The 27,352-nt window shown below is 42.6% G+C and overlaps 2 protein-coding genes across 12 annotated transcripts in view; one reads left to right on the top strand and one right to left on the bottom strand.

The window, feature by feature from the left end:
* The window catches only part of LOC137369403 (amyloid-beta A4 precursor protein-binding family A member 1-like), a 208,684-nt gene extending 194,345 nt beyond the window's left edge, over positions 1–14,339 (top strand). For all 5 annotated transcript variants that reach the window (XM_068030578.1, XM_068030574.1, XM_068030575.1 and 2 more), the window contains one exon: positions 11,828–14,339. In XM_068030578.1, the coding sequence (XP_067886679.1) occupies positions 11,828–11,899 (72 nt within the window). In that variant the 3' untranslated portion in view covers positions 11,900–14,339. The remainder of the gene's footprint in view (positions 1–11,827) is intronic.
* A 7,176-nt stretch (positions 14,340–21,515) lies between these two features.
* fam189a2 (family with sequence similarity 189 member A2) overlaps positions 21,516–27,352 on the bottom strand; it is a 108,903-nt gene continuing 103,066 nt past the window's right edge. For 6 of the 7 annotated variants that reach the window (XM_068030566.1, XM_068030568.1, XM_068030571.1 and 3 more), the window contains 3 exons: positions 24,543–24,701; positions 23,762–24,051; positions 21,516–22,328 (listed from right to left, as the gene is read on the bottom strand). In XM_068030566.1, coding sequence (XP_067886667.1) covers positions 22,119–22,328; positions 23,762–24,051; positions 24,543–24,701 — 659 coding nt within the window. In that variant the 3' untranslated portion in view covers positions 21,516–22,118. The remainder of the gene's footprint in view (positions 22,329–23,761; positions 24,052–24,542; positions 24,702–27,352) is intronic. The other variant, XM_068030569.1, reaches the window with a different exon arrangement.

The raw sequence follows: 27,352 nt of genomic DNA, 5'->3' as shown, positions 1-27,352 counted from the left end.
TGGCCGTCTCACCCTTTTTCTTTGTGGGAACATGTTTACTCTGAACCCCTTGAATCTCCCCTTTGAATGCCTCCCACTGCTCTGACACTGATTTACCTTCAAGTAGCTGTTTCCAGTCCACTTTCACTAAATCACTCCTCAGTTTAGTAAAATTGGCCTTGCCCCAATTGAGAACTCCAACTCTTGTTCTATCTCTGTCCTTTTCCATAATTATGTTAAAACGGACTGAATTATGATCACTAACACCAAAATGCTCTCCCACTGCCACCCCTTCCACCTGCCCATCTTCATTTCCTAAAACTAAGTCTAAAACTGCGCCCTCACTTGTTGGATGTGCTACATACTGGGCAAAAAAGTTCTCCTGAATGTACCTCAAGAATTCTTCTCCCTCAATTCCTTTCACGATAAAACTATTCCAGTTAATATTGGGGTAGTTAAAATCCCCTACTATTACTGTCTTATTGTTCTTGTAATTCAGAGATTTGCCTACATATCTGCTCTTCTATCTCCCTCTGACTGTTTGGGGATCTGTCATACACTCCCAGCAATATGATTGCTCCTTTTTTGTTCCTTAGCTCAATCCATATCATCCCTCCTCACAGCTGTAATAGTTTCCTTGGCCAAAATTGCCACTCCCCCCTCCTTTCTTATCCCCCTCCCTATCGCGTCTGAAAACCCTGTAACCAAGAACGTTGAGCTGCCATTCCTGTCCCTCCTTAAGCCATGTTTCTGTAATAGCTATAATATCGTACTGCCACGTCTGTGCCCTCAGCTCATCTGCTTTATTTGCTATACTCCTTGCATTGAAATAGATACCCTTGAGCACTGTCAAACTCTCTTTTTTTTATTTTCTAACGTTTATTTCCTCTGTCTTCCAGACTCATCCATTAAGTTTCTGCCTTCCGTTTTCATTTCTGATTTTGTCCCAACTGAGTCTATCCTCAAGTCCCCATTCCCCTGCCAAACTAGTTTAAACCCTCCCCAACAGCACTATCAAAACCTCCCGCAAGGAACTCAGTCCTGGCTCTGTTCAGGTGCAACCTGTCCAGCCTGTACAGGTCCCATCTCCCCCCAGAGCTGGTCCCAATGTCCCAGGAATCTAAAGCCCTCCCTCCTGAACCAAGTTTCCAGCCACACACTTATCCTTCTATTTCTATGCTCACGCGCATGGCACTGGGAGTAATACGGAAGTGACTACTTTTGAGGTTCTTCTTGCTAATTTCTTACCTAGCTCTATAAATTCTGACTGCAGGCCCACATCCCTCTTTGTACCGATGTCGTTGGTTCTGATGTGGACCACGACTGCTGGCTGTTCACCCTCCCCCTTCAGGATGCTCTGCAGCTGCTCAGTGACATCCTTGACCTTGGCACCAGGGAGGCAACACACCATCCTGGATTCACGTCTGTGGCCACAGAAGCGCCTGTCTGTTCCACTGACTATTGAATTACCTATCACTATGGCTCTTCCAGTCTTCCCAGTACCCCCCTGTGCAGCTGAGCCACCCTGGTGCCATGGACTTGGCTCTGACTGCACTCTCCAGGTGAAGCATCACTGTCTTCAGTATTCAGAACTGAATATCTGTGGGAGAGTGATATGCACTCGGGTGTCTCCTGCACTACCTTCCCGATTCTTTTTGACTGCCTGGTGGTCACCCATTTTCTCTCTTCCTGCATACCCTTAAGCTGTGGGGTGACCACATCTATAAACATGCTATCCACATAGCTCTCTTCCTCATAAATGCACAGCAGTGTCGCCAGCTGCCACTCAAGTTCCAAAACCCGGAGCTCAAGCTGCTGCAATTGACAACGCTTCCTGCACAAATGGTTCTCCAGGATACGGGAAGCATCCTGGAGCTCCCACATAACACAGGAGCTGCACTCTCGAGGTTGAAGCACCCTGCCATTCCTTTAATTACTAGTTGATCCTTTGCTACTGCGAAAAAAAACCCTTTCCAATACTACAACACCTTAGAATTATTAATAAAACCTTCGTAGTACTGATAAATCCTACTAAAATCTAATACAGTTCACTAGTTAAAATAACTTGAAAAAAAATACTCACCAGCTACTCACTTGTTCCTTATTAATACTTAATTTATGCTCTTTTTTTAGTCTGCCAGTTGTTGAGACACTTGAATGCTTGCTCTCTCTCCCTCTCTCTCCCGGGCTCTTTACGCTCCGCTCTGCTCTTGCTGTTTCCCACTCTCTGAGTGAACGCTTGCTCTCTCTCTCTCCCGGTTTCTTTATGCTGTGCTCTGCTCTCGCTGTTTCTCGCCCTCTGACTGAACAGTTAAGAGTCAACCACATCGCTGTGAGTCTGGAGTCGCATGTAGGCCAGACCAGGTGAGGACAGCATATTTCCTTCCCCAAAGGACATTAGTGAAACAGATCGATTTTTACAACAATCAATGATAGTTTCATGGCGCTATTACGAGCTTTCAATTCCAGATTTTTAATTAATTAATTGAATTTAAATTTATCCAGCTGCTGTGGTGGGATTTGAACCCATGTCCCCAGGGCATTAGCCTGGGTCTGTGGATTACTAGCTCAGTGACATTACCACTATGCCACCATCTCCCCTGTCTTCCAAGCCAACTCACTTCTTCATAATAATTTAACAAATTCTGTGTAATTTAAAAAATGGTTGCCTGTTGCTTGGTGATAGTATAGATAAATCAGTAAAAAAATATTGAATTGAAGGGAGAGTTGATGAATTGTACAGTACATTTCATGTGAGAAATTTTACTCAGTTAATAAATGTGTTTGTTTATTACATTTGTCAAATCGTTTAAGACTAGCATGAGGCACATGTCATCCTATCACTCATCAAGGACTGGTGGTAAATCTTGTAGCGGCAGCAGAATAATTTCACTAGCTTAAAAATAATTGACCTGCCAGGGTTTTCCTATTTATTGTTCAGATTGTGTTACTGAACAATTTGCTGAGAGTAAAGATAGGAAAGGAATTCCTGAAGGCCTGGGCAATTGAGCCTCACCTTTGAGGGTGCTCTAAGCTTCAAACTATTCCAGTTCTGTCCTGGGCTGGTGTCTCATCTTCCATCCTCCATAAACTCCAGCTGATCCAAATCTCTACTGCCTCTGTCCTACTAAGTCCCATTCGCCCATCACCCCTGTGTTCGCTGACAGACATTGGCAGCCAGACCGGCAACATCTCAATTTAAAAAATGTCATCCTTGCTTTCAAACCCCACTGTGGCCCTCACCCTAACCCTATCTCTGCAACCTCCTCCAGCCCTACAACCCTCCGAGATCTCTGTGCTCCTGAATTCAGGCCTTTTGCACATCTCTTTTAATCGCTCCACCATTAGCAACCTTACCTTCAGCTGCCGAGGCCTTAAGCTCTGGAATTCCCTCCCTAAACCTCTCCATCTCTCTACCCCTCTCTCCTACTTTAAGATTCTCCTTAAAACCTACCTCGTTCACCAAGCTTTTGATCTTCTGTCCTCACATCTGGTTTGGTGTGTAATTTTTGATTGTTTAAAAAAATAAATCACTTTACATCATGAGAGAAAAATATATGAAGAAAAATGCAACAGAGCTATCAACCTGTCTGGTTTTTAGCAGCAGCAGCAGCAACAACTTTCATTTATATAGCGCCGTTAGTAATATGTCCCGAGGTGCTTCATAGGAGCATTATCTAAGAAAATTTGGCACCACGTTGGGCAGCTTTGGTGTTTCTCTCTGGGACTAAACCTCACCTTCCTAAAGCTGGCTTTAATAGTGGGATGTCGGAGTCAGTGAATTGAATTGGGTTTGGTTTTGGATTTTTTTTTCAATACTTTGCTGCGTGTTGTCGGCAAATACTCTCTGTTCAAATGTCATGTGATTAAGTGTCATATGAATAGTGTCATGTCATTGACTACCATGTGATCAAATGTCACATGATTTAAGATGATCTTGATCACATGATCTGAAGGGGCACAGCCAGATATTGGTTGTGTTACTAGACTAGTTATCCAGAGGCCTCGATAAATGATCTGGAGACGAGTGTTCAAATCCCACCACGGCTACTGGGAAATAAACACATCTGGAATAAAGTATCAGTAATGGTGACCATGAAACTACCAAATTGCCATAAAAACCCATCTGGTTCACCAGTGCCCTTCAGGGAAGGAAATCCGCTGTTTTGACCTGGTCTGGCCTATATGTGACTCTAGACCCACAGCAATGTGGTTGACTCTTAACTGCCCTCTGAAATGACCTAGCAAGCCATTCAGTTGTATTCAAGGCGGCGGCTCACCACCACCTTCTCAATGGGCAATTAGGGATTGGCAACAAATGGTGTCCTTCTATGAATAAGTTCAATCTCCTGCAATACCTCAAACCAGAGTTGGTAACCCTAAATCTATTTTTTGAGAAGGTGTAAACCCCTCCAGTTGAGGTAGTTCAAAGGGATGTTCTGTGCGAGTCCAAAATAGTTGCATCAAAAGTTGCAACCTCAAGCTTCCACTGTGGGGCTGAACAGAGTAAGCGATGATGTAACTATACATGATATCAAGTATAAGCTTCTGACCAGATTGTGGCTATAATGTGATTGGTGCTGGTCCCTAGGATGTGCTCAGTAAGTGTAATTAGCTATCCGATCGGTTACACCAATGTGCCTTTGAAGTCACCTTGGTTTATTAAAAAATAAATTCAGAAGGCTGAGGCAACTGCCAAGTAGATTTTTCACTTTCTCATTAGAAGAAATGAAAATCGTATGTCAGCTCCTCGCCGATTTTGCCCTTCCTTGTTATTAAGTTCTTTCCTCTAAGTTAATTGGGACAAATATTAACCTTTTGTGTGTTTGTGGGAAATTGCCACCACTGAAATTGACCCTAACATTCCCGTGATATTAACATCTGCAAGGTCTTAAATATGAATAACTTGTGTTAAGAATAAAGAAAAAGAAAATCTTGTATTTATATAGCGCCTTTCACAATCACCAGATGTCCCAAAGCGCTTTAGAGCCAATGGAGTACTTTTTGAAGTATGGTCACTGTGTAATGTAGGAAATGCAGAAGCCAATTTGTGAACAGCAAGCTCCCAGAAACAGCAAAGTGATAAATGACCAGATCACAAGAGCACAAGAAATAGGAGCAGAAGTAGACCATATGGCCCATTGAGCCTGCTCCGCCATTCAATACGATCATGGCTGATCCTGGGCTTCAATTCTACTTTCCTGCCTGCTCCCCAATATCCTTTGATTCCTTGTGAGACCAAAAATCTATCTATCCCAGCCTTCAATGTATTTAATGATGAAGCACCCACAACCCTCTGGGGTAGAGAATTCCAAAGATTCACAACCCTTTGAGTGAAGTAATTTCTCCTCATCTCAGTCCTGAATGATTGACCCCTGATCCTGAGACTGTGTTCTAGATTCCCTGACCAGTGGGAACAATCTCTTAGCTTCTACCCTATCAAGCCCTGTCAGAATCTTGTCTGTCTCAATTAGATTGCCTCTCATTCTTCTAAACTCCAGAGAATATAGGCCCAATTTACTCAGCCTCACATCATAGGACAACCCCCTCATCCCAGGGACCAATTTAGTAAATCTTTGCTGCACTGCCTCCAGAGCAAGTATATCCTTTTTTAAATGTGGAGACCAAACTGCACACGGTATTCCAGTTGCAGTCTCACCAAAACCCTGTACAATTTTAGTAAGACTTCTTTATTCCTGTACTCCAATCCCCTTGCAATAAAGCCAACATGCCATTTGCCTTCCTAATAGCCTGCTGCACCTGCATGTTAACTTTGTGCGTTCCTTGTATGAGTACCCACAAGTCTCTCTGGACATCAACACTAACCAGTTTCACACCATTTAAAAAAAAAAATTCTGCTTCTCTATTATTACGACTAAAGTGAACAACTTCATACTTCCCTACATTATACTCCGTTTGCCATCTTGTTGCCCACTCACTTAACCTGTCTATATCTTTTTGCAGCCTCTCTACATCCTCTCCGCAGCTTACCTTTCCACCGAGCTTTGTATCATCAGCAAACTTAGATACATTACTCTCTGTCTCTTCATCCAAGTCATTAATATAGAGTCTAAGTAGCTGAGGCCCCAGCACTGATCTTTGCGGTACCCCACTATTCACTGCCTGCCAACTTGAAAATGCCCCATTTATGCTCACTGTCAATTCCTGTCTGTTAACCAATCCTCTATCCAGGCTAATATATTACCCCTAACACCATGAGCCCTTATCTTGCTTATTCATCTTTTATGTGGCACCTTATTGAATGCCTTTTGAAAACCTAGGTATACCACGTCTACTGGTTCCCCTTTATCTACCCTACTAGTTATATCCTCAAAAAACTTTAATAAATTTGTGAAACAGGATCTCCTTTTCGTAAAACCATGCTGACTTGTTTTAATCATACTATGCTTTTCCAAGTGCAATGTTAAGACTTCCTTAATAATAGTTTCCAGCATCTTCCCAATGACTGATGTTAGGCTAACTGGCCTGTAGTTCCCTGTTTTCTCTCTACCTTCTTTCTTGAAAAGCGGCGTAACATTTGCCGACTTCCAATCTGACGGGACCATTCCTGAATCTAAGGAATTCTGCAAAATCATAGCCAGCACATCCACTGGGCTGGATTTTACCTTAGGTGGATGGGAATTCGCCACCGACTTTCACGTCGGTGGCGAACCTGCTTCCGCCTAGCCCGGGGATCCGTCCCGCATTTTACGGATCCCCGGGCTTTAATTGTTCCGAGGCAGGACTTCCACCCACTTGAGAAGGAGGTTCCGCCTCAGTTAGTTGCCGGCCAATCAGCGGGCTGGCAGCTCTTAGTCCCAGCAGCACCACCGGGAGCGGTGGCCACTGCTGGGACTGCAGTCCAGCTGAAGCCGTGGATCTGGGAGGGAAGGTAAGTAGGGGCATGCCTCACCAGGGGATCAGCTCTTTCTTGATGAGGCTGGCATGGTCTTTTGGGGGGATGGGGGCGTCTTGGGTCCCAGGGGTGGGTTGGGAGGTGGGGGTGGCCCTCAACCGGCAGCTATCACTGGGCGGCCTTTCATGTCCCCAGCACGCCCATTTGCCACGGGTAAAATACCCGTGGAGGCTGGCGAGGGCCCTTAAGTGGCCAACGCAGTAGACTTGGCCGGAGGCGGAAGCAGGGCGGGTACGCCTCCCAGAGACTTCCGCTCAATTTTATGCTGCCCCCACGCCGCCATCCAACCTGCTGGGGCGGGGTAAAATTCAGCCCACTATATCTTTTAGAACCCCAGGATGTAGGCTATCTAGTCCCATGGACTTGTCCGATTTTAGTCCCTCAAGTTTCTTCAATACTTTTTCTCAATGATGTAGGATGTAAGCCATCTAGTCCCAGGGACCTGTCAGATTTTAGTCCCTCAAGTTTCTTCAATAATTTTTCTCAATGAATATTGATATCCTTAATTTCCTCTCTCTTTTTAGCCCCTTGTTTACTGCCTATTTCTGGTATGGAACTTGTGTCTTCTACTATGAAGACAGACACAAAATATTTGTTCAATGCCTCTGCCATTTCATCATTCCTCATGATGATTTCTCTTGCCTCTGCCTCTAAGGGACCAATGTCTACTTTAGCTACTCTCTTCCTTTTTATGTACTTGTAAAAGCTCTTACAATCTGTTTTTATATTGCTGGCTCGGTTACTCTCATAATCTATTTTTTCTCTTCTTATCAACTTTTTGGTGGCCATCTGCTGGTTTCTAAAACACTTCCAATCCTCAGACTTACTATTTTTTACAACATTGTAAGCCTCTTAGTCTAATACTCTCCGAAACTTCCTAAGTGAGCCATGGATGGGTCTTTCTTGATGAGTTTTTGTTTTTGAACGGAATGTACTTTTGTTGAACCCTTTGAATTGTTTCGTTAAATGTTTCCCACTGTTCATTTACTGCCATACCTTTCAGTCTATTTACCCAATTAACCTTAGCCAGTTCTCCCCTCATACCTTCATAATTGGCTTTTTTTAAGTTTAAGATTCTTGTTTGTGATTGAAATGTGTTACTTTCAAACGTAACATGAAATTCAATGATATTATGATCACTATTTCCCACTATCTTTTACTATGACATTGCTTATTAACCCTGATTTATTACACAATAGGAGATCTAGCATAGCTTTATCCCTAGTGGGTTCTACAACATATTGCTCCAAGAAACTGCCACGAAAAGCATTCTACAAATTCATTTTCGAGACCACTGTTGCCAATTTGATTGTCCCAGTCTATATGCAGATTTAGGACCCCACAATTAATACATCATCTTTTTTACATGCTCCAATAATTTCCCATTTAATGTTCTGTCCAATAATATAACTGCTGTTAGAGGGCCTGTACATTACTTCCACCAGTGTTTTTTGACTCCTGCTATTCCTAATTTCCAGCCAAAATGATTCTACTTCATGACCTTCTGAGGCCAGATCCCTTCTTATTAATGTGCATATGCCATCCTTTATTGCAGGGCAACCCCTCCTCCTTTGTCTCTCCGAAATATTGTGTACCCTGGATCATGGATCGTCTCTTTTAGTGATGTTGGTTGGGGGATAAATATTGGCCAGGACACCGGGGTTAATCCCCTGCTCAAAATTGTGCCATGGGATCTTTTATGTCTACCTGAGGGGGCAGACAGGGCATCGGTTTAATGTCTCATCTGAGAAATGCACTCCCTCAGTACTGCCCTACACAGGAGTTGTCAGTCTGAATCTTTGTGCTCAAGTCTTAGAGTATTGAAAATACTATGTAAATAAGCTGGATAACGTGCACGACAGGTCAAATGACGTGTGGAAGTGATGGCCTTGAATGGTCAAATATTTGTTCCTTTATCAATGCATTTTTAACGTATCATTTTGCAATATGAAATTAATCTGAACCCAAATTGACATTCATGCATATCTCACATTTTCATATCGTATTCATACCGTCAGCTTTCACTGTCATTGCTGCTCTGAAACTGGCAGCAACTTTTGGAGTCTGCACATAGGCAGTTAAATGCAGAAATCCAGAAGTTGCTGTTGGTGATTGTGTGTGTCTGGGTGCGCTGTTGCAGTTCCCCTAGACTGCAATCACTGAACTGATGAAAGCCTGGCCTTTTACGATATTAGTCATGCTGTAAAAACCTTTGAAAAAGTTACACCTTGTTGAATGAGGTATAACTGGGTTTTAACAGTTAAATAAGTTCATAATTACTGCAGAACAGCCTCTCTGACCGTGAATAACTGATTTTATATTTGTGAAATATCTCCATTATAATTTTTTTAAAATGTTAAATAATTTTTTTAAAGTTTGTTAATGATATTTCTGCCTCTGCCCTAATCTCATGTGGGTGTCCCAATTGATTTATTTCGCTCTCTGTAAAATCTTAAATTCAAAACAAAAAATTCTGTGCATTTAACTTGCTGGTTTGCTGTTTGTGAAAATACTTCAATGTGATTGGCTGCTTACTCTGCTTGCTGACATCACTGTTGCTGCAGGCCTGGTAATTCCCTTGACTTGGCACCAGATTTCAAACTGATGTTAGGAAAAGGTGTCATTAGATCTTTGTTAGCAGCTTTCTTCGGGACAAGGGTGAACGGCATCACTTTGCCACTGACTCCAAAATCCGGGTAAATGTTTCTCTTGCTCTATTTTTGCTATTTTTTTCTCTCTCTCTCTCTCTCTCTCCTTTATTTTTATTAATTTAGCATATATTTAAGAACATAAATTTCTAAATAATGTCTGAGTTTGCACTTGTTTTCATATCGCCTAATTCTGTAAACTAGACTAAGGTATAATAGAATGAAGCAGCACAGAAAGAGGCCATTTGGTGCATTCTTGAAAGAGTTGCCTAATTTTGCCCCACACCCCAGCTTTTTTCCCCATAACCCTGCAAATTAATCCTCCTCAAGTACATGTCCAGTTGCCTTTTGCAAGTTCCTATGGAATTTGCTTCCACCACCCTTTTTGGCAGTGCCTTCAAGATTGTCACAGCCCCGAGTGAAGAAATTTCTCCTCATTTCTTTTCTGGTCGTTTGCCAATTACCTTAAGTCTTTGTCCTCTGGTTATTGACCCTCCTGCCAGTGGAAACAGGTTTTGATAGAGTAAATAAGGAGAAACTGTCACGATTTTGAACACCTCCATTAAATTTCCCCTTAACCTTCTGTGCTATAAAGAGTTTCTCGCGTCTTTCCACATAACTGAAGCCCCTCATCCCTCGTACAATTCTAGTAAATCTCCTCTGCACCCTCTCTAAGGCCTTGACATCTTTCCTATTGTGTGGGGCCTGGTATTGGACACAATGCTCCAGCTTAGGCCTAACCATCGATTTATAAAGGTTTAGCATAACTACCTTGCTTTTGTGCTCTACACCTCTGTTCATAAAGCCATATTTATATATGCCATTTTTGAATTTTATCAGCTTGGCCTGCCACCTTGAAAGACTTGATTACATGAACCACCAAGTCTCTCTGTTCTTGCACCCCCTTTAAAATTGTACCCTTTAGTTTACATTTACTCTCTTCATTCTTCCTTCCAAAATGCATCACTTCACACTTCTCTGCATTAAATTTAATCTGCCATGTATCTGCAGTATCGGTAGATACCTTTCCCCCTCAGTGGATAAAATTGACACCTCTGTAAACTGTAATGTGTGCTGACGTCAGTGGATTGAATTTCCTTCTGTTCAAGCATAGACATGTGAACAAGTGTAGAACTGCCCTGATTGTATAATGTGTGAAAATGTGATTTTTGAAACATATAAATTTAGGTTTAAATAGCAGACATAGTGAAGATATACATGGAATTAGATAGAATTTACAGAAACAGGCCATTTGGTCCAACTGGTCTGTGCTAGTGTTTATGTTCGACATGAGCCTCCTCCCACCCCTCTTCATCTCACTTATCAACATAACCTTCTATTCCTTTTGTCCCTCATGCGTTAACCTAGTTTCCCCTTAATGTTTCTAAACTAGTCACCTCAACCACTCCCTGTGGTAGAAAGTTCCACTGTCTCACCACTCTCTGGGTAAAGAAATTCCTCTTGAATTCCTTATTAGATTTATTAGTGACTATCTTATATCTCGTTTATATTTGTTCCTGGTTTTGGCCTCCCCCACAAGTGTTAACATCTCTATACCTATCCTACAGAACCCGTCATAATTTTAAAGACCTTGATCAGGTCACCCCTCAGCCTCCTATTTTCTGGAGGTAAAAGAAAATAAATTTAAAAAAATAAGTAGGGAATACAAAGATTAATGTTTCAGGTCAGAATCTGCATCAGAACTGGCTTAAAATTCTCAACCTTGTTTTCAGATCTCTCCATGGCCTCGCACCTCCCTATATCTGTAACCTTCTCCAGCTCCACAAATCTCTTGAGAACTCTGTCTTCCTCCAATTCAAGCCTCTTGCGCATCCCTAATTTTAATCATTCCACCGTTGGCGGCTGTGCCTTCAGCTACCTAGACCGTAAACTTTGCGATTACCTCTCTAAACCTCTCCGCTTTTCTCTCCTTTAAGACGCTGCTTAAAACTTATCTCTCCTTTCCTTATCTCCTTATGTGATTCGGTGTTAAATTTTGGCTGATACGCTCCTTTGAAGCACTTTGAGATGTTTTACTACGTTAAAGATGCTATATAAATGCAAGTTGTTGTTGGTTTCTGTCTTGATCTTTTCCTTAGCTGCTTATTGACCTGCTCTGTATTTCCATCTGGTTCATGTTGCTGGTAATCAGGGAACAAAGTTTGTTTTGACATTGTATCTTATTAGATGTCACTGTTATAGAAATGCATCTAAGGTATGCCCTTGTTCTCCCCGGCACTGCGTATGTAGAAAAGCATCCTGACTTTCCTCTCTCCTGCCATAGATCCACATGAAGACTATGCCGGCTGCCATGTACAGACTTCTGACTGCACAAGAACAGCCAGTTTACATCTGAAAGTGCTGTTACCGCGGCCCAGTGTGCAATGTGGATATGTTTGTGTGGTTTGGTTGTGTTAATCATTGCTGCATTTCTGCAGCAGCAGAAACTACAATATTTTTTATTTTAAACATGCTTTGTTTGACAAAATCTGTTCAAAATCTTTGCCTTTCAGAGATGCAGCTTTATGTGGTTTATATAGAAATGAACGTAAATATATTCCCACAGACTAATTCTCAGTTAATCCACAATTAGGCTGAGCACCTATATCATTTGATGTTATTTGAGAGAGGACCTTTCACAGTAACCATTTCAACACAGGTGATGATGTCATTGGGAAGTGTATTTTAACCTAAAAGACCTGATAATGAGCATTTAAAAAGTTATGATACTTGTTATGCAGAGTTTGTTCTGCTAAGAACTTCTCAGAAATATCCAAATTTTCATTCCTAACTTTAAAAAATAATTCCAGCTGAAGTCTTCTTGACCTATTTCCTGTTACTTCTCTGAAACATTCCCACACATGCTCTGGTGTGTTAGCTTAAAATAGTAATTTGAACATTCTTAACTGATTCAAAGTTGTTTTTTCTTCCATTCCAATATTTTTAGGGCCTTTTACTGACACTCTGAGTGGAGCTAAGATCATTCTATTGCCTCCAATTAGTAAAAAAAAGCTATGGGGCAGAGTTATCTTTGTTAAAGATTATCAAATCATTAGGTCAGATTATAAAACAGGGAACACTATTTTATACTCATGTCTATATTTTTTTGTAAACATAAAAATCAGCAAAGAGAGGCAAATATCCCCCCAAATATGTTTACATAATTCCTTTATCCCTAACTGCTGTGTTGTGAAAATTCATTTAAAACTCCATTGGCACACTCCTGTTAAATTAATGTTCTGTTTTGCTATGTCAAGATGGGGAAGGAAAGAATGATTTGTTAAAGAGGTTTATTGGGTGACTTTAAAATACATACTGTGAGTAATATGTTAGCGTCAGATTGGCTGACACCCAGCCCTCGTTTGTATTCTACAACAAATTCTGCGGCCTAAAATCGCATTAATAAACTCATGAGATGGCAGGTGAGGGTACCCAATTCAGTGCCGGGGGATTTTACATGCTCTCTCAAGCCCCTCGAACGAAGGAAATTCTAGGATACAAAATTTTTGAGCCATTGTTTCGTCTTGAGTACTATTGTCTTTTAACTTGGTACACTTTAATTTTGCACAGAAAAGACCACACTGCACTTAAATTTATTTTTAAAATGTGTTTAAACTACTGTGCAGTACCGTGGGATTGATCACAGCCAGCTTTACAGGGCCATACCCTATTGTAGGGCTGTACCTTAAGGTCTTTCTATATGATGAGGGCCAAACCTTTTTACCCAAAGTTAAGAGGCCAGGCAAGTGTCTAGAAAAATTGACTTTGCATTGAATGAGGTGTCTATTCACAGTAAGGTTCCGCACGTCAGAGAGGCAGAGGGCACTAATCTTAATCAGTTCAGCAATTCGATGCAAAGATAAGTTTAGCTTTAGGTGGGCCGTAATTGATGGGTAAGCAAAACTTCTGGATTCATTTCAAGTTGACTGATGTGATGATTAGGACTAGTTAACAGTGTTGTTGTTACATGTCCCATCAACATTAGTTTCATGGCCACTGATAACATTTTAATGGAGCATCAGTTTCATTCCCGTCTTTTGGAACAAAGTTAACATGAGAGCTGAATAGTTTATGAATGAATACACTGAAATTGTCAGGGTTCACCTCCGCTTCAGACCAACATGCGATTCCCCTGTTTACATGCAAAACAAAAATGCTAACCTCATCTTTACCTGTACGACTCTGTAGCATCATTACTTGAAGTAATTATAATGGCATGACATAAACTAATGGGTTTCAGTCATTCAGTGACTCGTGTGTTAATATTTATAATCAATACTTGTAGCTGCCGATGTGAACTTATGTAAATACTTCACACAGCTCTAGAGTATAATTTTATTTGTCATGCGGTGCAATAGAAAATGACGTAAAACATCAGGAGGTTATAATGCTGCAGCGTAACAAAGCTGTTCTTTGTAAAGTTACGTTAATTAATGTGTGTTGGCTATTAATTATGATTGGAATAATGCACTTCTTATGAATGTAGTTTCTTTTCTAGTATTTTTTGTCATAAGTTCAGATTTTTTTTGGTGTTTATAATACAGCAACAATGTTTATTTATTTTACTACTAAGGATATATTTTTGGGGGGAGGGGCAAGAAAGCAATCTGTTTAATGATTTACATTCCTTAATGCTTTTTTCTTAAATGGTGAAAGAAAAAAAATCCTCAAACATGTTGCGTTGACCTAGATATCGTTTTTCTCTTTTAAAAGGAAGTTAACTCTTCAAATGCTGTGTTGTTAAATATATCGAGAAACAGTAGAAAATTTTAACCATGGTTACTGTTTACAGATGAGAGGCTCCAGGGGTGGGGGGGGGGTGAGTAGGGGGGTTTTCTCACACAATGGGGTTGATATTAACTCTTGGTGGGATGGGGGTGGGGGGTGCGATCGACCAGCCCTGCAGGTTAAGATTGAAGAAGTTGGAGGCACTTTGGAGGCCTCGGCTTCCTTTAAGTAGAGCAAGGGAACGAGGGATGCCAAACTGGCACTAACACAACCCGCCCGATTTTGGTTGGCAGTGACGTGGGGGAGGGGAGGAGCCTTGTGCTGGCAGCAGAGGCCCAGATGGTTTCCATGGGGCCCAGAGGAGCACAACCATTCTGCCATCTCTTCACCTCTGGTGCCGATGAATCTAGTCTGAACTACGGCTGTCAGTTCTATCCTAAAATGGCAACTGGGGTCCCATGTACATTACAGGGCCCTGATTTACATATTAAAGACAGATGGGCTGGCAAACCATGGGTCCTTTTGAAAGAGGATGCGGTTCAGCTGTCTCAACAACCATTGTTGCCAACGCTCCAAGATTGCCCTGGAGACTCTAGGAATTCAAAAATTAATCTCCAGGCACTGCTGCAAGTGAAAAATCATCGAGGGGGCATTAAAAACAATATTTCTTTTTCATTTTCTTTGCATTTCTTTGTTATAAAAATCTTTGGAAATTGGGAGGAAAAGAAGGTTGTTTGACTGAGTTGGAATATGTCCAACTGGAGTTGGCAACCTCACTAACTATACCATTGCGAGGTTGATTTCGGCCAGGTAAAGTCAATCCCAAAGAGTTTAGAAGTGATTGAGCAGAAGAAATTGGCAGCATTCTTTGTATCCTCTTGAAACTTAACTTATTTACAGAGAAAATAAAACTGCTGGTTCACATATATGACATATATATATATAAAATTGATATTGCTACATTTCATTTTGACTGTACAAAATAAATAAGACAGAGAGGGGAAAAATGAAAAATTAGTCTCCATTCCCTCCCCTCCCCATCCTTTGAAAGTGTGTTGGGTGAGATAATTAAGAGTGACAGTTGATAACAAGAAACTGCAGTGAGATTGCAGCCAATGCACAGAGAGTGAGTGACAGCATTCTGCCATGCTAGTTCAAAACAGCAGTGCATTTTCTCAAATGTAAACACAAAATGCTGGAAATACTCAGCGGGTCTGGCAGCATCTGTGGAGAGAGAAACAGAGTCAATGTTTCCGGTCGATGACCTTTCATCTGAACTGGCAGACGTTAATCCAACATTTTCTGTTCTTATTTCAGGTTTCCAGCATCCGCAGTGTGTTTTGCTTTTGTTTCAGTGCATTTCTCCTTGCTTACTTTCAATGTAGCATAAACCACTGTGCGATAAAGTCTGGGTTGGGTGGGTGCAGGGGGTTGATGGGGTTTGGTTTCAGGCAAAGTGCTTTCAAAAAGGGCCAATAAAGCATCGTTTCTTTTCAGTCCATAGATTGCGGTGTAGTTATAAACAAAAGAAATGGTATCACACAGCCACACTGAGCTGATGGTTAGACAATGTACTCGGTCTGTTCCTTTAGAGGAAGGGAAAGGAGCATGAAACCCGCTGAGTTAATTGCTGACCTTCCTGTATTGGTTCATCATGGACTTCATGTCTCTACTGTGACTGACATTTCCACATGTTGCCTCTCTGTAGCTGCCGTGCTGTGTGTTGCATGTATTTACCTCTATACCAGATTGTGTTCTGTCACCGTAGGCACAGGGCACGTGTCTCACAACTCTGACCAATAAAATCTACCAGAAACAAATGAGCTGGCCGTCTTGAATTTGTTAAAGACATCAAGACTCTCGTTGACAATTTTTATGTTTAGGTGAAAGAATATAAGAAGCTTTTAGAGATGTGGCTCTACGACTGCCGAGAAGAATGGACTCAGTGTTTCGCTTGTGCAGAAGTCTTGCTAGCACCTGTAGGGCAGCTCTATGATCTTCCACAGCAACTAATTGGAGACCACAATTTACTAAAACTACAATTTAATTTCTTGTCTCAATTTTTTGGTTGCACTTTCCACCCTGAAAACATTGGGCTGGGGTACACTGCCAGGGTGGATTGGGATACAGTGCCAGGTGTGCTAGACTACAGTCCCAGAGCAGGTTGAGGGTACAGTCCTGTGGGGGAGGGGATCAATCAGTGGTTCGCAAACATTTTTGGTTGAAGGACCCCTTTTCAAATGGATTAGTAATCACAGAACCCCACCCTCCATCTAAAGTATACTATACAATAATGGTAATATGAACGTGCTGTTTGTAAAGAGAGTTTTAATAATGCTTTTAAGAAAGCAGGTATTTGCTTACTGATATTTGTGAGCTGAGTGTGCCTTCTTCTCACTGCGGAGTCTGTCTGTCCTTGGAGTCTGGAGAGAGCAAGACTACAGAAAAGCGCTACGGGAGCAGAGAAAGAGCAGGAACACTGGGGGCGCACATCATGGAGAGATCAGCAGCACCTCAGGCGGGCACCCGCGTCGCCGACCCAAAATGTTGGCCCTGTGCTGCAGAACCCCTGCAAATTCTCTATACACCCCAGTTTAAGAACCATTCGGCTTGAGGTTCATGGGTGTTGGGCTACAGTTCCATGTGTGCTGGAGCACAGTTCCAGGGATACTGGGAGCCTTTCAGTACCTCCTCCAAGTACCCCTCATTCTTCAGTGCTGTGCCGCGACTGAAGGTTTTTGAACATGGCGACATTCCAGCTAATCTTGATCCTGCTTTCACTCGCTATCTACTCATGGCGGACGTAGATTATGACTGTGCGATAGTATAAACCAGGTGAGAGCGAGCGGTGAGTCCGTTTTACACTTCTCCCCGCACTTGCTTCCATTTCAAATCAAGAGAACTATAGGTTGGAAATGAGCTGTCTGCTGATTCACCATCACATCATTTTGCACCATCGCACAAAGGTGAGACTGATCCGGAACAGGTTCCACACAAAGGTCGCTAAATGATTTTCCAATACTCCTGGCCGGCCTCCCACCTTCCACCCTCTGTAAACTTCAGCTCATCCAAAACTCTGCTGCCTGTATCCTAACTCTCACCAAGTCCTGTTCACTCGTTGCCCCTGTCCTGTCCTCACTGACCCACATTGGCTCCTCCTCATCTTCTCATCATAATTCTCATCCTTGTTTTCAAATCCTGCACAGCCTCTCCTCCCACTCTTTCCCCCCCCCCCCCACCCCCAAACAAACTCTCTCTCTAATCTACTCCAGTCCCACAAACCTCCAAGATCTCTGTGGTCCTTCAATTCTCTTGCACATCCCTGATTTCCTTCACCATTGGTGGCCATGCCTTCAGCTGCCAAGACCCTAAGCTCCGGAATTCCCTCCCTAAACCTCTTCATCTCTCCTCGTTGAAGACGCTTCCTTAAACCTACCTCTTTGACCAAGCCTTTGATTATCTGCCTCAAAAACTCATCTTATATGTAACCACAGAGAAATAGTCGTGAAATATGGGTACCGCACTTTAGGGAGGATGTTAAGACAAACAAAGAAAATTACAGCACAGGAACAGGCCCTTCGACCCTCCAAGCCTGCGCCGATCCAGATCCTCTATCTAAACCTGTTGCCTATTTTCTAAGGGTCTGTATCTCTTTGCTTCCTGCCCATTCATGTATCTGTATAGATACATCTTAAAAGACGCTATCGTGCCCGCGTCTACCACTTCCGCTGGCAACGCGTTCCAGGCACCCACCACCCTCTGCGTAAAGAGCTTTCCTCGCATATCCTCCCTAAACTTTTCCCCTCTCACTTTGAACTCGTGACCCCTAGTAATTGAATCCCCCACTCTGGGGGAAAAAGCTTCTTGCTATCCACCCTGTCTATACCTCTCATGATTTTGTACACCTCAATCAGGTCCCCCCTCAACCTCCGTCTTTCTAATGAAAATAATCCTAATCTACTCAACCTCTCTTCATAGCTAGCGCCCTCCATACCAGGCAACATCCTGGTGAACCTCCTCTGCACCCTCTCCAAAGCATCTACATCCTTTTGGTAATGTGGCGACCAGAACTGCACGCAGTATTCCAAATGTGGCCGAACCAAAGTCCTATACAACTGTAACATGACCTGCCAACTCTTGTACTCAATACCCTGTCCGATGAAGGAAAGCGTGCCGTATGCCTTCTTGACCACTCTATTGACCTGCGTTGCCACCTTCAGGGAACAATGGACCTGAACACCCAAATCTCTCTGTACATCAATTTTCCCCAGGACATGAGAGGGGAGGAAAAAAATCCATGAGAATGATTCCAGAGGGGGGGAACTTCAGTTACATAGATAGGTTAGAGAAGCTGGGTCTGTTCTTGGAGATGAGAAGATGAAGAGGAGATTTGTTAGAGGTATTCAAAATCATGAGAAGTCTGGATAGACTAGATAAGGAGAAACTGTTCTCACTGGCAGAAGGGTCCAGAACCAGAGGGCACTGATTTGAGATGATTGACAAAAGAAGCAACAGCGACACAATGAAAAAACATTTTTATGCAGCGAATGGTTAAGATCTGGAATGCGCTGCCTGAGAGTGTGGTGGAGGCAGATTCAATCGAGGCCTTCAAAAGGGAATTGGATACTAACCTGAAGAGAAAATAATTTGCAGGGCTACAAGGAAAAAGGTAGGGGTGTGGGACTAGGTGAATTGCCCTTGCAGAGAACTGGCATGGATTTGACGGGCCGAATGGTCTCTTTCTGTGCTGTAACCATTCTATGATTCTGTAATTTTGAACAACTTTGTGCACAAGACCTGGTTTGGAGTTGCCTGAAGACTGTGGCGATCTAAATGTGCTGCCTTTCACACACTGAGTAATTACCATTATTTGAAGCATACCTGTAGTGTGAACGAGGTCTTCATTTTCTGAAACATGCTTTCAATCAACTGTAAAAGTTAAGAACAATGAGCTGGTGGTTATTGTAGCTTGACATTTTTTTTTTAAAAAGAAAAGTTTTGAAAATATGCTGCAACCAGTCCTTGTCAACTGACCATATGGACCCTGCGCATCCCATCACCTTTCAGATGCATGTTCTGTGATACTTTACTTTTGTTTTCGAAACGTTTTCTTGAGTGTTAAATCCAATGTTCTCTTCCTGACACACAGATAACACCTTGCAAGTAAGGTGCTAACAAAATTATAAATCGGGTACCAACATCTCAAAGTAAAACACTCTGATCTGAAACAAATGGTTGGTTTGGTCTAAAACTGGACCAACCCCAGTCTATTTTCCCTGAATCTGGTTAAATATAAAAAACCTATAATAAAATATGAACCTTTTTTATCTGTTTACAATAATCTTGTTTTCTATCAAGAAGGATTGGCTAGCTGCCACAGGAGTTTAAACATGGATTTGTACAATTCAACCATATTTAACTATCTAAATTGGTAACTTTGCTTCCTTCGGTCTTTTTTTGCCTGTTCACTTTATAGAGTCATAATCATTTACAGCACAGAAGGAGACCATTCGGCCCATCGAATTTGTAGATATATTTTCAATAACCATCCTTAGAAATATTTTAATGTAATTCATTGGACAGAATCATTTCCAACCAAACTGATTATAGATTGATTGTGTGTTTCCATAGCTACATTAATTGTCCCATTTTACCAACTGTTATGGAACTGGGACCTGCAGACTCGAACAGGATCAAACTTCTCCATTTCACATGAGAAAAAAAATAAAATGTACAGCATAAGAACAGGCCATTCAGCCCACCTGGTCCATGTTGGTGTTTATGCTCCACAAGAGCCTCCTCTCGCCCCTCTTCATCACACCCTATCAACATATCCTTCTATTCCTTTCTCCCTTGATATTTATCTAACTTCCCCTAAATGCATCTATACGAGTTCCAAATTCTCACCAGCTTCTTGTCCATCTTAACCTTTCTTGTATGATTGAAATATATGGATCGTGTTGACACCACTTTTTATTAACCCTTTCCCAAGTGTGCTCACCTCAATGCCTTCACTGAGCTTAATGTCACTCCTGAATGCAACTATTCATTGTCACTATTATTAGGAAAATGAACTGTACAAAAAATCATTTGAAGAACTGGATGGTGCAATGAGTTAGCACACTGTTCTTTGAGAGTTAGGTATGAATCTGAGCTAGAGCGATGTAGTCAATCCGCCACACTCTCTGCTGAGTGTTAAGGGGTTGACATCAAAAAGGTTGTCCATCAACGAGGAATCTTAATCCCGCACACAAAGGTTAAAAGGTGTATGAAATAGAAATAAAATCACATTGATGCAGGCAGACATGTTCTTGAGGTGGGGAGTGATGATATCATGAACTAGTTTGTAGGGAATAGATGTACGGTGCTGCTGTACAAGTGACATTGGAAATGTTTCTCCATTGTTGGGGGGGAGATGGACATGGCTTTCAGTACAATTACAAGCACCTGTGCTTCTCCAAAGTAGTAAAGAACTTGCATTTATATAGCACCTTTTATGACCACAGGATGTCCCAAAGCGCTTTACCTCTGTCACGTCACCCCTCAGTCTTCTCTTTACTAGAGAAAAAGTAGCCCTAACCTGTTTCATCTTTCTTCATACCATCTCTTATAAATCAAAGAATTTGCATTTCTATAGCGCCTTTCATGACCTCAGGACATCCCAAAGCGCTTTTCAACCAATGAGGTACTTTAGAAATGTAGTCACTGTTGTAGGAAATGTGACAGCCAATTTGTGCACAGCAATGTTGTTAATCTGCTTTTGCAGTGTTGGTTGAGGGATAAATATTGGCCAGGATGTTGGGGAAAACTACCTGTGCTTCTTCAAAATAGTAACAGTAGGATCTTTTTACATCCACCTGAGCAGGTAGATAGAGCCTTGGTCTAACATCTCATCTGAATGTCAGCACCTCTGACAGTGCAGCACTCCTTGAGTTTTGCACTGGGAGCATAAGCTTAGATTTTATGCTCCAGTTTCTGGAGTGGGGCTTGAACGCACAACCTCCTGAGTCAAGATTAACAGTGCTTCCTACTGAGCCATGACTGACACCTCTACAAACACTATATAATAAACTAAGGAACAGATTTACAGCACTGACATTGGAAACTATTTCTCTACTGTTGGGTGAGAGAAGACATTGATTCCACTTTAATTTACAGGCATCTAGAGTTCTCCAAATTAGATTAATAGCTGTGAAAAATTTCTGTAGTGCTGTGCTGTGAGACAGTCCTAAATGGAGCAGGAATGGTAGTAGTGTTTTATTTTTTATATATAATCTATATCTTTCTCTATACATATATAACATTAAAGATTAGAAACCTACTAAATAATTTGTTAAACTTTAAACAAAACAGTGCCACAAAACACGAAGGACATGTAGTTATTCAGAGTGGTAAAAGAAAGAGAGAGAAACCATCACTGTTAAGCCCGTCCTCATGTTACCATGCATGACCTGGCCCGTTGATACCATTAGACATAAAGAGCAGGAAGAGATCATCTAAATTTCTGTAATGAACCTGGGCAGTTATGGAGTCATCAGCTTCGCTGGCTTACCACAGACATGAGCTGAGGAGACTCATGCTTTCGAACACAATGAAGTTTTACAATATAAATGACATTTCGTTATTTTCTGTTGAACTAAGTGCATTTTGAGCAGTTTTTCGCTGAATCTCACAAGTTATATTTACATACATTGTTCTCCAGTATGTTAGGTATGGTTCTATTTAAGTGCTTCCCTTTCCTTATATTGCACTCCCGTCCTTAGACTTAATCCCTTCCAGGCATTAGTTGCTGGTGTTTTTTTAAGCTGTGTCCTGGCTCAAATCGCACTCTGAAATATCCTGCATGTTTAAAGCACGGTCTCTTGTATCACGCCAATCAGACTGTGAGGCCTCTCCTGATGGGTTTTGTGCTCACTGTTTCTGTCTTCTGGCTCAGACTCAGCGCCAGCAAAAGTACTCAGGTCTCCGCAGCTCTGCAGATGGAGTAGTCGTGCGTGGCCTTGTGTCTGAGGTATCTCCCTGTTCAAGATGCTGTGTTCAGAGCTGCCAGTGATAGCCTTTCCGGAAAGAAAAACAGATAAAGCCTTTATAACCTTGTTGCACAACCAACTGCTTCTCCAAAATGAAGCAAAAGCAAAATACCATGGGTACTGCGCAACACTGCTAAGAATCACCGAATCACACAACACAGAAGCAGGCCATTCAGCCCATCGTGCCTGTGCCAGCACTTTGAAAGAACTTCCAATAAGTCCAATTCTCCCCTGCTCTTTCCCCATAGCCCTGTAAAATGTTCCCCTTCAAGTATTTATTCCATTCCCTTTTGAAAGTTACTATTGAATCTGCTTCCACTGCCCTTTCAGGCAGCGCATCCCAGATCATCATAACTCACTGCATGAAAAAAATTCTCATCTCCCTTCCATTTCTTTAGTCAATTATTTTTCAATCTGTGTCCTCTGGTAACCGACCCTCCTGACATTGTAAACAGTTTCTCCTCAGTTATGCGATCAAAACCCCTCATAATTTTGAACAGCTCGATGAAATTTCCTCTTACCCTTCTCTGCTCTAAGGACAACAATCCCAGCTTCTCCAGTCTCTCCACATAACTGAAGTCCCCCATCCCTGGTACCATTCTAGTAAATCTCCTCTGCACCCTCTCCAAGGCCTCGACATCCTTCCTAAAGTGCAGTGTCCAGAATTGGACACAATACTCAACTGGAGCCTAACCAAAGGTGAAAGGTCACTGACCTGAAACATTAACTTTGTTTCATGCTCTACAGATGCTGCCTGACCTGCTGAGCATTTCCAGCATTTTCTGTTTTTATATCGAGAGTGAAGTCCAGCTTAAAGTGACTTTAAAGGTATGTGAAGCTTGGGAAATTTCTGCTTTCATTGTCTAATAATTCTCACCAGTTATTTCGCCCCGGTTCTTAAATCCACTTATACGTTTCAAGTCATTTACCTGACGGATTGCAAATTGATACCATCCCATAATACACATTCTTTGCAAAATGTCAAATCATGATCTTATTCACTGTCAGTTACCCTTCAGAAGAGAACCATGTTTTACGTAGAATTTTACAGTACAGAAACAGGCCATTATCCTTCTATTCCTTTCTCCCTCAGTGATACTCTGAGACCTTTTATTCCCACCTCAGACGGCACAAGCGGCCTCGGATTAATGTCTCATCTGAAAGACGGCACCTCTAACAATGCAGCACTCCCTCAGTACTGCACTGGGAGTGTCAGGCTAGATTTTGGGCTTAAGCCCTGCACGGGGACTAAAACCCAGGACCTTCAAGCTAAGGCTTTCTGTTGCTTCCTCAAACACTGCTACACCCCCTAGTTTGGTATCATCTGCCAACTTAACCAATTTACACTGCTTCTGAATTCGCCTTATCCATATAGATGTTATACATGTAAATATAGCTGCCCAGAAATGGTAATAAGACACAGAGAGAAAATTACCACAGTTGCAACAAGTGCTTCTTACCTGATCAAGGATATTGGCACTTGCCACCGCCTCCTCCATGTGTTCCTCATCAGACTGCAGTACTGATCTAATATTTTCCACCAGTTCCTGCACCTCAGGGGTCATACTGCATGACGAGTGCTCCAAGAAGCTGGCCACCAATAACTTGGTGTCTCTGTAGCTGCTGTAATCTACCAGCGACCTGGGCCTTGACCTGGGGGCTCCGGATCTGTGACCCCTTCGCAAGGTCACGACCTGCACCTCTGGCCTTTCATCCGTTTGTGTCGCCGCTTCGCAGCTGCCCACAAATTCTGAGCAGAACGAAAAGAATTGGGTGAGAATGTTACGAGATGGATACCGTGCAAAAGAGGGGCTTAAAATATTGGCGGGGAGGGGAGAGTTCAAAGTGGGTGCATTGTGCAGGGTAAGTCGGGGGAGTGGCAGGAATTGGTGAGAACCAAGATCCATTAGGTTTCTATCTCAGGCAATCTGCATCTCAAATTTGACTCAGGTGCAAGGAGTGGAGATGTGGTAGGGGTGAGGGGGGGGGAGGGGGGTTGTTTGAGGTATGAAGAGATAGGGTTGCCCCAGCCTGTTCAATCTTTGCTAATAATTATAGCCTCTCATTTCTGGTATCATTCTTGGAAATCTTCTTGCACCTCTCCAATATCTCTATATTTATTTTATAATTTGGAGACCAGGACTGTTGACAGTGCTCCAAATGTGGTCTAACCAAGGTTCTATAAGTTTCTACAATGTGCAAAGCACAAGGAAATCCTCTCTCTCACTCTCCGTTCGTTACCTTCTATAACTAGTTCTTGAAGCAGTGGGTCACTACTTGATCCCCTCAGACCCGACCTGCTCGACTTCCTGCATCCTGCTTCAGAGTTCCTGCTCCGGGGCGGGTGCATGATGCAGAGTTGCAGTGGGTCACCGAGGGAACCACTCGGAGGATTGTTGTCTGCAAAAAACACAAGAAATAATCACCTTATGCATTTAACGCAGTAACTCCAGACACATTGCTCTCTCGAGTCAAAAGATCATAAGAAATTGGAGCAGGAGAAGACCATTTGGCCCCTCGAACTTGCTCGGCCATTCAATAAGATCATCGCTGATCTGATCGTGGTCTCAACTCCAATTTCCTGCCTGCCCCCCATAACCTTTGACTCCCTTGTAGATCAAATTTCTGTCTATCTCCGCCTTGAATAGAGTCAAGGACTCAGTCTCTACCCGTCTCTGGGGAATAGAATTCCAGAGATTAATGACCCTCTGAGAGAAGTTATCAGCCATGGCTCAGTATCACCCTTTTACTCAGAAGATCGTGGGATCAAGTCCCACTCCAGAGACTTGAGCACATAATCCAGGCTGACGCTCCCAATTCCATACTGAGGGTGTGCTGCACTGTCAGAGGTGCCAGCTTTCACATAAGACATTAAACCGAGGCCCCGTCTGCCCTCTCAAGTGGATGTAAAAGATCCCATGACCATAATTTTGAAGAAGAGCTGGGGAGTTCCCTACGCTGTCCTCGGCTAATATTTATCCCTCAACCAACATCACTCAAATATTATCTGGTCATTTATTACATCATTGTTTGTAAAATCTTGGGTGCAATTGGCTGCTGTGTTTCCTACATTACAACAGCGACTACACTTCAAAAAGTACTTCATTAACTGTAAAACGCTTTGGGACATCCTGAGATAGTGGAAAGGCACTGTCACGCAGGGAAGGACCAGAGGAGAAGCCGAGTGTTTTGTCACTGGGTGGGATGATGGGAGGTGGGGGGGGGGGGGAAATCAGGGAATAAGCCAACCTGGGTAGGCCTCACACCCCTTCTAGAGAGCTGCTCAAGACCAACACTGGTAGAGGCTCTGAAAGCAGGGTAGCTGCGCATGTTGAATTGAGAAATGTACATTCCTTAAGGTAAACATTAAAGAAGTGGAGAGAACGTATTTGAAACAGGGTAAGTCATTTCAAGTCAGAACAATGTCGAAAGCTGACTGAATTATTACATTATTGTTACATTACTGAAGGGATGTGATCGCACTAGAGAGGGTACAGAGGAGATTTAAAAGGATGTGGTCAGGAATGGAGAATTTTAGCTGTGGAAAGATTGGATAGGCTGGGGTTGTTTTCTTTGGTACAGAGGAGGCTGAGGGGAGATTTAATTGAAGCATATAAAATTATGAGGGGCCCACACAAAGAAGATAGGAAGGACCTATTTCCCTTAGCAGAGAGGTCAATAACCAGGGGCAGAGAATTAAAGTAATTGGTAGAAGGATTAGAGGGGAGTTGAGGAGTATTTTGTTCACCAGTGAGGTCTGGACCTCACTGCCTGAAAGGGTGATAAAGGCAGAAACCCTCATCACATTTAAAAAACACTTGGATATGCACGTGAAGCGCTGTAACCTACAGGGCTATGGATCAAGAGCTGGAAAGTTGGATTAGACTGGATAGCTCTTTTTCAGCTGGCATGGACACGATGGGCCAAGTGTCCTCCTTCTGTGCTGTAAAGCAATCTTTCTATGAAACAGAACTGTGGTAGCAGAGCACTGTTTTCTGGAACAGAGAAAGGTCAAAACAGGTTTTGCAAAGCATTATAAAGCATTTACAGCACAGAAACAGGCCATTCATTCAGTAGGTCAATGCCAGTGTTCATGGTCCACATCAGCCTCCTCCCACTCCTCTTCATCTAACCGGATCATGGCAGTTTTACTGGTAGATATTTGGGGCCTGCAGTCACACTGGTATCAAGCTTGGCAATAGAAAGATCAAGAATCGAACACGATCAAGCTCTCTCTAGTGGCAAAACCAGTGAAAGCCTGGAGTTTAGCTGAGCCTTAGAGACGATGAAATTTCGAAGCCAATTCCGGACTGTATTGAGTCACCAAAGCTAATGATGGCCTCACCCCACATAGCCCAATGGCCCTCACCGTGGGAGCTCAGGTGAAGAATGGGACACCTCAGCATGAGGCTTGGAGCGTGCTACATACCCTTGGAGGAAGGAGGAATTGCTGGAACTGGTTCTGGAGAATGAGGTAGGTCACGTGCATCAAGTGTCAGTAGGGGTGCATTTAGGGGACAGTGACCATTGTATCATAAGGTTTAAGTTGGCTATGGAAAAGCACAAGGAGCAATCCAAGATAAAAGTAAGTAACTGGGGGAGGGCCAACTTCAATGGAGTTAGAACAGATCTGGCTCAAATAAACTGGAATAAAGAATGGCAGGCAAAACTGTAACTGAATAATGGGCTGCCTTTAAAGAGGAGACATTCCCGCAAGTGGGAAAGGTAGGGCAAACAGATCCACAGCTCGCTGGATGACATTGAGAGTGAGATGAAGCAGAAAAAGGGTGCACATGACAGATGTCAGGTGGATAATACAATCGGGAACCAGGTTGAATATAGAAGGTTCAAAGGGGAAGTGAAAAAGCAAATATGAGAAGCAAGGAGACAGTATGAGACGAGACTAGCAGCTAATATAAAACAATCTTGCAGATGACACAAAACTTGGAAGCATTGTGAACTGTGGGGAGGATAGCGACAAACTTCAAGAGGACATAGGCGGGTGGAATGGGCAGACAAGTGGCAGATGAAATATAATGCAGAAAAGTGTG

This window comes from Heterodontus francisci, chromosome 4, assembly GCF_036365525.1.
Source record: "Heterodontus francisci isolate sHetFra1 chromosome 4, sHetFra1.hap1, whole genome shotgun sequence".
In the NCBI taxonomy this organism is placed as follows: Eukaryota; Metazoa; Chordata; class Chondrichthyes; order Heterodontiformes; family Heterodontidae; genus Heterodontus; species Heterodontus francisci.
Note: the sequence above shows the minus strand (reverse complement) of the source record. Positions and strands in the feature narration are given on the sequence as shown.